The sequence below is a fragment of the Chenopodium quinoa genome, unplaced genomic scaffold (genome assembly GCF_001683475.1).
Source record: "Chenopodium quinoa cultivar QQ74 unplaced genomic scaffold, ASM168347v1, whole genome shotgun sequence".
Taxonomy (NCBI): domain Eukaryota; kingdom Viridiplantae; phylum Streptophyta; class Magnoliopsida; order Caryophyllales; family Amaranthaceae; genus Chenopodium; species Chenopodium quinoa.
In genome coordinates, this window is record NW_018745395.1 from 415,902 (window position 1) to 427,932 (window position 12,031).

At 36.1% G+C, this 12,031-nt stretch overlaps 1 protein-coding gene across 1 annotated transcript; it reads left to right on the forward strand.

Annotated features, from left to right (window-relative positions):
- The first annotated feature begins 308 nt into the window (after window positions 1–308).
- Window positions 309–9,151, forward strand: LOC110713004 (BTB/POZ domain and ankyrin repeat-containing protein NPR1-like). Its single transcript, XM_021891461.1, has 5 exons — window positions 309–1,229; window positions 5,353–6,100; window positions 7,791–7,982; window positions 8,328–8,583; window positions 8,782–9,151. The coding sequence occupies exons 1-5, from the start codon at window positions 615–617 to the stop codon at window positions 8,798–8,800; spliced, it is 1,830 nt and encodes a 609-aa protein (XP_021747153.1). The 5' UTR covers window positions 309–614; the 3' UTR covers window positions 8,801–9,151.
- Window positions 9,152–12,031: the final 2,880 nt, after the last annotated feature.

Below are 12,031 nucleotides of genomic sequence, written 5' to 3' on the forward strand. Positions count from 1 at the left end.
ATAACCATATAAACAAAAATAATAAAAGAATTTGGTATGGATCATACTAGGTATGAGCCTATACTTACTCTTATATAAAGATCACAATTTCTTATATTCTTTTTAAATGGACGTATGCCATTATCAATTATGGACGTGCCAAATTCAATTTTCATTCTAATTTTATACTTTATACTTACTAATTACTTTTTTTTTTTTTTTGGATGACGTCCTTGTGTCCACATCATATGGTGATATCCATCAGCATAACGTATCCATTTATGCACAACCTATCTTAAACATGTCACCTCTTTTTTCACACATAAAAAAAAAAAAAAAAAAAAAAAAAAAACCATTTTTTTTTTGGAGATTTAATACAATCACTAGTAGCAATAAATTGCCAAATTGGCAATAACCAGCCAATTTCCAAGTCAAGCCGTCAACCCCTTCCCTCTTTCCTCACTCTCTCCTAAATCTCTCTTTCTCTCTCTAAAAACACACAAAATGGCCCCATAAATTCTCTCTCTTCAACTCCACTTTGACTTCCTCCACTCTCTCTCCTCCACCAATCCAATGCCGGAATCTTCTCTCTGATCCACCATTTTCCGGCGAATCTTCCGCCTGCTCCGGCGCCGATGACGACGACGATGCTCATCGACTCGCGCACCGCCTTCTCCGATTCCAACGACATCAGCAATGGCAGCAGCATCTGCTGCGCCGCCACAACCACCACCACCGCCACCGCAATCGCCGCCGACAACTCTCTCTCCTCCACTCCTTCCTCCGCCGCACTCCTCCGTCTCTCCGAAAACCTCGATTCCTTGTTCCAACCCTCGCTCTCCGACTCCGACTCCTACGCCGACGCTAAAATCGTCGTCGCAGGTGATTCCCGTGAAGTCGCGGTTCATCGCTGTATTCTCTCGTCTCGTAGCGCGTTCTTCAGGTCGGAGTTCGCAGCAAAGAGAGAGAAAGAGAAGGAGAAGGATAAGGAAAAGGAGAAGGAGAGAGATAGAATGGTGAAGCTTGAGCTTAAAGATATGGCGGGTGAATTTGCGGTTGGATTTGAGTCGGTAGTTGCGGTTTTAGGGTATTTGTATAGTGGAAAAAGTAGACAGTTACCTAAAGGTGTTTGTGTTTGTGTTGATGATGATTGTTCTCATGTTGCTTGCCGTCCTGCTGTTGATTTTGCTGTTGAAGTTCTCTATTTATCTCACAAATTTGAGATCGTTGAATTGGTTGCTCTTTATCAGGTAATTTTATCGTTTTGTAGTTTAATTTTGTTTGAATTTAAACATTGAATTGTTTGAGTTGATCAATTGAGTTGAAGTTGAAGGTATGTTGATTCATATAGTGTATGTTAATTCAAAATTCCGGATTTAGTTGTCGCGTTACTGGTTCAAATTACACTATCGATTATTGTTCTGGACTGGATAGCGGATTGGCGGGAGCATAATTTCTTTTTTTTTTTTTTTACTTAATTTAGTATGTTGAAGTTCAAGGTTTAACTTAGGATTTAAGAATTATTGCAACTTTTGTTTTTGCAAGTTTGATCTTAGCTTAGCTTAGCTTAAGTCTGTTGTATTGCAATGATGGTTTCGCCTAATGCAAAGGAATTTTCGTACCTTTCGGTTGTTTGAGACGTAGCTTTTGCTTTATGGTTTCTTATGGAGTAGTAATTTACTTTCCCTTCTTCTCCCAGTGACATGATTCATCCTATTTTTGTGAAAAAATGGTAGACTTTGGAAAAATAACCTGTAAAGGAGTTAGGCAGGGTTAGGATATTAGGCATAAGATTTAGGTGGTATTAGGATATGATACCTTATGTCTATTAGATTTTTTTTTTTTTTTTTAATTTTTGTTTAGGGTATATACGAGTAAGCAGTCGGTAAACCAATTTTAATAATATGTAAAACAAGGTTATGATCTAGAGTGAGGATTTTCTGGAAATAGATTAGTGAACCTCGTGCTGCAGGTTCAGTTCAAGGATGGCGCATTTATTACTTACCTTGAAAGTTACTGATGAATTTATGTTCTTTGTAATTGGCAATCTTAAAACAAAACATTTCTGTGTTGCACCATTGCTTGTGATCTATTTTGTATCTGATTTGTTGAGATTAGCTTAACTAATTCATCTTAAGAAAGGACCTAGCTATGTTTCATTTCAGGATTAGTAGGCCTAAAGACAATCTGTCTAAAAACTCAGCTTCAACAGGAAGATTATGAATTGACATTAATGAAGAATAATGTAGTTTCCTTAATTAAAGTGAATATAAGACTCAGTAAAATAGGAGGTGTACTCGGAATTCTGAGCAAGCTAAAGGGAAGCATATTAGCAAACTGGAAATAGCTCATGATGAAGATAGGACAGGGTACAGAGTTTATGATCTGGCTGTTACTGGGGCCATTTTTCATGTTATTACAGACCTGGAACTTTTAGGCAGCATTTCTTGTAGCAATGAATGGTGGAATGGAGAAAAGGATTTTTTTTTTTTTTTTTTTTTTTTTTTTTTTTTTTTTTGTCCTTTTATGACTATTCTAGTGACCAACATCATGTGTTTTCAATCAGTTAAGAGTTAAACATAGTTTGATCTCTTGAATGGAATCCCAAATGGTTTTGGTGTTACAAGCTTTTTTGTAGGCAAGGGTAAAAATATGTAGGGCGTCCTTATTGATTAAGTTATTTAAAACACTCCTGATGACATATCTTTTTAAAGGAAACGATGTGGAGTACATGGGAGGTGGATTCAAGGTTATGTTCCATTAAGTGTTTTACTTAGATTTAGAAGGCCAGTTTGGGAGCTGGGTTTTGGTAGATAACTAGACTCATTATTACTAAAGATGAAAAAGTCTTATTTGAATGTTGAAGCCTTTATTTCATGATGACTTGATACTGCATATTCTTATATAGTAGCTTAGATGATTTACTGATTTTGGGAAATCCTTAAATTACTTTATACTTCCTCTATACTTTTTTACTTGACGTGTTTCTTTTATCACGTTTAAAACTTTAATGATCAATAACTTTAAATCTCCATAAGTAAAAATTATAAAAAGTTATATATATTATGATATTGAGACGAATTTAAAAAGATCTCACATGAGTATGTTTTTTCTTAAATATTATTCACAAATGACGGCCAAAAGAGGGATGATGAATAGTGTAAAAGTCAAAACGGGTCAAGTAAAAAAAAACGGAGGAAGTATTCTTATATAGTCGCTTAAATGATTCACTGAAATGGGTGTATCCATGAAAGATGGGTGGAGACCAGTTTGAAACACCCATCATTTATAAGCACAACAGCTGGCTTTCCCTTAAGGATGGTGCTGGAACATTGAAAAGCTGCTGTCTGGTGCTAGGTTCCAAGAGTTGGTCCATAAGGCATTAGTCGTCTAAACTATAGTCTGACTGCACTTGCTTTAGAGGTGAGACACGTTTGATCATGGTTAATGTCTTAGTGCTTATTGGATAAAAAAAATGTTTTAGTTGGTTGACTCCATGAGAATAAAGTAATATGACTTATCTCCTTAGCCAGGAACTCTACTTTGGTAAAAATGATCATGATTTTGAGGACACTAAGTCTGGCACTCTCTTAGGAGGACTCTTGACTAAGGGCCACAGATTCAAGCCTGAGGTTGGGAACCAAGTTGCATGAGATTAACCAGCTATTTAGGACTAATAGATACATATCCAAAACATAGCTCCGTCTTTCTGTGTGGTGTTCTCAACTGTTGTCAAAATTATTGATCAGCTTGCTGAAAATAATGTACTTTATGCCCATTGAAAGTAAATGGATGATTGGGTAGTCAAAATTATTGAACAGCTTCCTGTAAAAAAAAAGAAGGTACTTTCTGCCCATTAAAAGTAAATGGATGATTGGATAGTCAAAATTATTGATCAGATTGCTGAAAAAAAAAATGTACTTTCTGCCCATCGAAAGTAAATGGATGATATCCAAAGTCATTACGTCTAATCCTGGAAAAGATTCTTGAGCTTGAAAACTTGAAGTTAGACCCCACTAAGAAGTGTCAGCCTGACATGAGCTATTAATAGTTGCTGAGTTGTATTTTTAAAATTTGTATTTCTATATTTACTATTTCTTTTAGCCATAAAACTTATATTTCATAATCTTCTATATATATGTTGTAATTTGTTATGGCTCTAAGGACTTGCCTGACATGGGTGTGTTGATCACAATCCTAATGGGTCATAGCTCGTTTCCTTTTCATTCCTTACATTGCCTCAGAGGCTGACTATGTTTGGCTTTATGAACTTCTTGATACCGGCAGCCTATTCCTCTCTATAACTGATGGCTATGAATACGAGTAACTAGTACAATTTTGGAAGCCCAAAGCCCCATTATTACTAGTGATAAAAGCTCACCTGTAAAACTGAGAGAGTTCCTAACCATAGGCCCAAAGCAATTAAGATATTTATTTAATCTAGTGGATAATATTAAGCTGGATTTTGTCATTGTATTAATAAGCTTTGTGTACACTTGAGAACCCCCCCCCCCCCAAAAAAAAATAAAAAAACAAAAAAAAACACACACACACACTCTTTGCCTTAGCCTGGTGTGTCTCACTAGAATTTTGATGATGATACATGTAAAATTTAATAATTTTGGTGCTTAACATGTACTAGAGGCTTGTCCTTGTTGTAGATTTGAATTCGTCTGGTTGTGTATAAACAGCCATGGTTTGAAGTTCGTATTGAAGATGTTCAATAGTTGGGGTGACCGGGTGATAGTTGTTTTCCTAGTTGAGTCTAAAGTTTCTTAGACCGGCTACGGCCTTTTCAATAGTAGGGGTGACCGGGTGTCTGGGTGATAGCTGTTGGTGGTAACATCATCTTCTAGATCCCACTAATGCAAAATCTGCACTTGGGGAGGGTGCTGTTTATGCAAAGCCTGTCGGATGGTATCATGCTAACAAATGCATGCATTGATATAAACTCATCCCATCCACTATCATATGCTATAAGAAGGGATTTGAAGGAAAATATCATTCGCTCTTCCCATTCAGTCATTATCTAAGTTGTGGAAGTTTGAGGTGCTCTTCTATATATCAGACTGATCAGAGGTTTTGTAATTATCTAGGGACAGCCATAGAAGATTAGAAGGTAGATATGATATTGTGGACAAAGGGAGGAATTTCAAGGATTAGTTGTTCTTTTATTGCCGAGATTATAACTTTCTGTTTATGTTAGCTTTTTTGTTTTTTTGGGCAAATTTTTATGTTAGATTGTTATGTGGCACTGACAAGCTTGCACTAATATTATCTTTAGGCCAGAGGTTCCACCATTCTTTATGAACTGTCAATACAGCATTAATTACATTGGCTTGGTGATTTCTTAATTAAATTTTGTGCTTGCAGAGGCACCTACTGGAGATTCTTGACAAGGTCGCGCCAGATGATGTTCTAATAGTACTATCTGTTGCAGAATTGTGCGGAAATGCATGTGAAAGATTGCTGGGAAGGTGTATTGACAAAATTGTGAGATCCGATGTTGACGTCACCACTCTTGATAAATCTTTGCCACAGCCTATTGTGAAACAAATAATTGATACACGCAAGGAGCTTGGTTTTACTGAGCCTGGATTTGTTGAGTTTCCTGATAAGCACGTGAAGAGAATACACAGAGCGTTGGAATCTGATGATGTCGAGTTAGTTAGAATGCTTTTAAAAGAGCGGCATACGACTCTAGATGATGCATATGCCCTTCACTATGCTGTTGAACATTGTGATGCCAAGACTACCACGGAACTTCTTGAGCTTGGGACTGCAGATGTTAATCTTAGGAATCCAAGGGGTTATACTGTGCTACACATTGCAGCCATGAGGAAAGAGCCTAAGATAATTGTATCCCTGTTGACCAAGGGAGCCCATCCATCAGATATTACTTCAGATGGAAGAAAGGCACTGCAGATAGCAAAGAGACTTACAAAATCTGTAGATTTCTTTAAACCTACTGAACAAGGAAAGGACGCGCCAAAGGACCGTCTGTGTATTGAAATACTAGAACAAGCTGAAAGAAGAGAACCGTTGCTAGGGGAAGGTTCTGTTTCTCTTGCAAAGGCAGGGGAGGATCTCCGTATGAAGCTTTTATATCTTGAAAATAGAGGTAATTCTATATTTGAATGCAGACTTTACTTATTGCTAATATATGATGGTGTGTGATCCACCTTGTAGTCTGCTCCTTTGGGGCTGAAGTAAGAAGTTCTATTAATATCAAATTCAGGATAATACATGCCTATGAATGTAATATTTGACAACCAAACCTTTCATTGCATCCGGGAATATAAAAAGCACATCTTCCATTTTTTTTTTTTCTCTATATTCAAATATCTACCATGCCAAGGTAATTTCAACTGACAAGTCTAATTACGCTGGGAGCACTACCATACAAAATCCCCAAAGGAATAAATGCTGCAATAACCATTGGAGATTACCTTGTATACATATTTTCAATTTCTAGCAGATGGAGTACAATGGAGTAAGCTAGCAGCAGGTCATAACAAAACCAAATTAGATCCATTAACAATTTTTCTTTTAGTAGCATAAAAATGCTTTAATGGTGGAAGCAGGTTCAAGTTCATTTAGTATCTTAGTTCTTGGTGTGCTGAGGATTCAGTTTATGCATATAATTATTTTGGCACCTTTTTTTTTTAGTTGGACTTTGTATGCCATTGCTGGCCCCTAAACATACCCTCCATACACACCCCCTCAGAGAAGAAATTAGGAGTGTGAGTGTGTGAGTCATCGGGTAATAACAATGATATGAAGGGGTTCTTTAATTGTTCTTTTTCTGAAATTGGTGAAGTGAAATCAATCACAGACTTGTCTTTGGATGTTGTAGTAGCAAAGTTGGTATCTGCAGCTGATCATTAACCTCCTGTTAGAAAATTTTCCTTCATGTTTGGATAGAAAGGTTTCTCTGAACCCTCTGATAGGGTCATGAGGCTAACAAACTGTTATTTGAAAAATGTATGCTTACAGGATATTCAAGTGAAACTAATTGCAAGTCTTCTTGCTTTCCCATTTTCTCTAGAGATTTTGATAACTGTTGGATGTTGGGTTTTTAGTTATTGCTTAGATGATATTTATAATCGGATGATGATTGGTGGTTGCCTATTAAAGCTGCAGGCATCACATATGTGAGCACTGAGCAGACATGTCGGCACACATGTTTGTGAAATGTGACAATGCAACAATACTTTGTTTTAGATGGGTTCCTAATGCTTGATTTGGTCAATTTTATGCAAGGGCATTTATCTTTCCCCCAACATAACTGCATTAGAGCTTTGGATATCTTGTTGCCTGCTTCCTGTTGTCATTGCTGAGCACTATTCTTAAAAAACACAAAAATACTGTACAAACCTATACATATCAAAAGTTTGTATTCTTGTTGCTTCTGAACATCATTTAGGTCTATCTTATTATTACTCTGTAGTTTATATTGCCTATCCATGTGTGGTTTACTGGTGTTTGCTATTTATTGACACGCATATTGCTATAACCTGAAAAAAGTCGTTTACTTTTTGCTGATGATTAAGTTTTAATTTGTTAATGGTATGGAGGAATTTATAAAAAGATTGTTGAAGTATTGATTTAGTTAACTTCCTATTCTTTTCTTTCTCTCCCACTTTTTGGAGACTATCAATTTTGGTCAATTTGTTATTATAATACGAAGTATTTTTTTTTTTCCCCTTTCACATTTTCTTTTTTTTCCCTTCCTTGTGGCATATGCCTTTTATTGATTGTGAATTTGTGATGTCAGTAGCTAATGCTCAACCGTTTTTTTTTTTTTTCAGTTGCACTTGCACGGCTACTTTTTCCAATGGAAGCGAAAGTTGCTATGGATATTGCTCAAGTGGATGGTACTTCTGAGTTTACATTGTCAAAAAATATAGCAGATGCACGAAGAAATGCTGTCGACTTGAATGAGGCCCCCTTTATATTGAAAGCGGAGCATCTACAAAGGATGAACGCATTGTCTAAAACTGGTAAACAAATCATTAGATACTCCGCTGTTCCTATAAGATTCTACCTACTCGGTTTTTAATTCCTCTTGGTTTTTTGAAATGTCTTTCAAATTTGTAAGATTTCAATGTTCTCCTAATATGACACACACTAAGAAGCAAAAATTTCTAGGACACTGTACTATGGGTAAACACACAAGTGCCATACTAAGAGTACTGTCATTTGTGTTTGCTTGAACTGGAAATGATGTTTAAGATTCCTTAGTATTGGTACTACAATTTCATGAGTTTATTTTGTTGAGGGCCGAGGGTTTAGGATATGCACATGCAATAGAGTATTTGTAATTATAATAATTTTTTTACTGGCAGTTGAGCTTGGAAAGCGCTTTTTTCCACGGTGCTCCGAAGTTCTTAATAAGATTATGGACGCCGAGGACCTATCACAGCTTGCATTTTTAGGACAAGATACCCCAGAAGAAAGACAAAGGAAGAGAAAAAGATATCTAGAACTACAAGACGCTTTAACTAAGGCCTTTACAGAGGATAAAGAAGAGTTTGATCGTACCACGTCGTCATCATCATCAACACCATTGGGGAGGCCTTATGGTAAGACCAATTTCAAAAGGTAACCCCTTGGCAGAATAATCACGTAATGCCTTCATTTGTATGATATGTATGTATGATAAATTTCCTATCTTATTTCTCTTTTTTGTATCTTGACTATTCTTGCTATCTTTTTGGTCTGTAGTATAATTTTTGACCGATTGATTAGCTATTACATGACAGAATTGTATTCTATACATCTTTATAAAATCGTTACCAGATTTAGGTACTACCATTGAAGGCATACTCTTTTGTGAGATAAATTATCAGATTACAAGAATTAATCCTCATCGTACGGCAAAAAATAAATCGAGGTACACATTTTTGTTCTGTTTTAAATTTTTGTAGTCTTTACAATTGGAAATTATGATCTTGACCAATGTTTGAATTGGTATTAGAGACGAGATGCAAGGTAAGTAAAAGTTACTTGAATTGGAACATCATCGTCTTAGTCACAGTTTGTAAGTAAAAATTAATTGAGACCTTGTCGGCTTTACGTGATGGAAAAATGAATCAAGATCTTCACTATACCTTATTATGGTTTATTAGTTCTTGAATTAATAGAAGATTAGACAAAATTCGGTGTTGAATTGTCAATTGTTTTATTTGTGCTAGTTAATCAGTGGATTTTTTTACAACTTGAGACATTGGAACCCATCCTTATTATTGTTTGGATAGCAAAGAATGAACAAAAGGAAGGGGAGAGAAAAAGGAAGAAGGGAAAGGAAAAGAAAGGAAGGGAGAGATGAGCTCTATTTTCCCTCCAAATCTCTCCAATTTTGGAGGGATTATTATGCTTATTAAGAATAGTGGGGAAATTGATTTCTCTCTCTCCTTCCCCTTATACTTCATCCAAACAAAAAAATTTGTCTCCCTTTCTCTTTTCTCTTTTTTTTCCTTCCTTTTCTTTCTATCCAAACAAATTATAAATGAGGCGAATTAGTTAATCTTTATGATTGCCAAACTAGTGGCAATATTGTAAATATTTGCACTTTTCTTTTGCCCATGAATAGTAAAAAAAAAAGTGCACTTATTTACAATATTGCTCCTAGATTGGCGAAATTTGTCAATCATTCTTAATAAAGTACTAATTTTCTTTTTACTTGCACATCATTTTTGGCTCACGATTAAGAAAGATTTTACACTATAAAATGTGAGACTTGTTACGGCATAAATTTAGAAGAATTCTCGGCCTATAATAATTTGAGTCATGAATGAATCTAATAGCACGTGATGATTTTAAATTACTTCAGATGGTATTATCATAATATCAAAATACTTATTTAGTGGTACCAAGTTTACCAACGAATGCAAAAATGTTATGTTGTTATCGATATAATTCCTTATTGGGGTATTTAGATAATAGTATCTAAACACAATGTAATATCAATGCCGTATTATTAGAGTCATTCATGACTTAAATTATTAGAGGTAGAGTGTTCCTCTAAAATTTATTAGATTGACTTGTAGGGATGGCAGGTGGGTATAAAAATGCAGGTCTTGTATCGCACCCGTCCAAGTTGGGGAGGGTATGGCTACAAGCTTGGCGGGTATGGATACAAAAGTCATACCCACTATGGGTAGTGGGTAGGTGGTGGATTTTGAGCTATACTCGCCTACCCGCATGACCTACCCATTACCCGCCTACTTACCCGGATACCCACCCAATACCCACATATTGCCTACTACATTGTATATTATGTTATTATATTATATATTCACAAGAATTTAAAGTGTATAATGACAAGTTATTTAAGAAATTTATTTTTTTTTAAAAAAATGTTGAGTTGGTGGGTAAAAGGTGGGTGGTGGAGCAGGTGTGGGTTTAAGTTTCTATCCACTTAGGCGGGTGCAAGTGTTAAAATTTTACCCACCGCGGGTGGCGGATAGGTGGTGGGTATAAAATATTTTGGCGGATGCGGGTATGGGGGAGGGGTATCCGCACCGTCCAATTGTCATCCCTTAATGACTTGTTCATGTCTCTTTTCATATTATATCCTCAAACAACATGTCAAATTATCAAGTGTGTTGTAAGCATTAAAAAAGATAAAGTTTGTACATGGAAGATTATGCCAAAACAATGGTATGAACAAAAAAAAAAAGGAAAAATTGTCATTAATAATACAATCTTTGCCCCGTTTTTTTTTTTTTTTTTTTAATAATACAACCTTTGGATTATTCGTGAACTAGGTTAGAGTTTATATAAAGCCTATTTTTAATTTGTACATTTTAAAATAAATCGCTATTGTACATTAATATAACAAAGAATTACGTATATTTTGTAATTTTTTTTATTTTAATCAAAATTATGATATAGTATCGGTTCAACGTTGTCTAATTCATAGTTTAATGTAGAAGGTCATTTTTCAATATTTAAATTTTAAAAATGTTAAATATGCTAGCTTTCAAAAAAAAAAATGACATCATTACTGCATTTAGGCGGGAATTTTTTTATTGAGAAAATGACACGTGGGCAATGGTGATCTCAACAACTTCTGTTTTAGTAATAGTTAATAGATATTACAACCTTTGTGGGGTCTCTATTTTAAACAAGATAAAAAACTTGTAACCGGTTAACAAGTTGTCTATGACACATGTTTTCATATAATTGGTCTAAATTAATAATTTTTAATTTTTTAAAAAATAAATATTTTTTATTTAAAAAAAAAAGAAAACCCCAGGCCCTAACCAGCTGCCCCTTTCCTTGGCGACCCTCCTCCCCGTTGAACACCCAACCCCTTCCCAAAGCGACCACCTCCCCATTAAAATCCATAAACCTAACCTCGACAAATGTGACGGCGGCACGAACGCAAGGAAAAGGCGGGATTAGCGTTTTTTGTTTTGCTGGAGATTCACGTAGGATTCAAGGTGGAGAACGGAGTCTGCGACGATTTTTAGGCTAGAGAAAGGGAGATGGTTGTTTTCGGGGCTAGGGAGGGGGACAATTATCGAGGGCTAGAGAAGCCATGGGTTTTCAGGGGGCTGGGGGAAGGGAGGATGGTTTTCGCGGTTGCTAGAGAAAGGGGAGGTGATTTGCGGGGTTCGCGGCTGCTGGAGAAGGGTGGTATTCGTGGCTGTTTAGGATAGGCGGTTTCCGGTGGTGGGGTTAGGGAAGGGGATATGTGGTTTTCGGTGGTGGGGCTGAGGTAGGGGATAGGTGGTTTTCGGTGGTAGGGATGGGGTTAAGGATTGTCTGAGGTGGTGTGAAGGTGGAGCAATGGTGGTGTTGGTGGAAGGGGAGAGAAAAGGGGGAAAAAACCCAAAAAAAAATTAAACCAATCATTATGAGACACGTGTCATGGATATCCTGTTTAATAAGTTACCAACTGGTTATGTCTTGTTTAAAATTAACACCTCCCAAAGGTTGTAATATTCAGGTATAATTCAAAGGTTGTATTATTTATAAAAAAAATGGGGCAAAAGTTGTATTATTAATGACAAATTTTCCTAAAAAGAATGAAGGTAATAGT

Coding starts and splice junctions, on each gene's coding strand:
- LOC110713004 (XM_021891461.1), top strand. CDS start 615: ATGACGACGACGATGCTCATCGACTCGCGCACCGCCTTCTCCGATTCC. Junction 1,230..5,352: donor AATTGGTTGCTCTTTATCAG/GTAATTTTATCG, acceptor TTGTGCTTGCAG/AGGCACCTACTGGAGATTCT. Junction 7,983..8,327: donor GAACGCATTGTCTAAAACTG/GTAAACAAATCA, acceptor TTTTACTGGCAG/TTGAGCTTGGAAAGCGCTTT.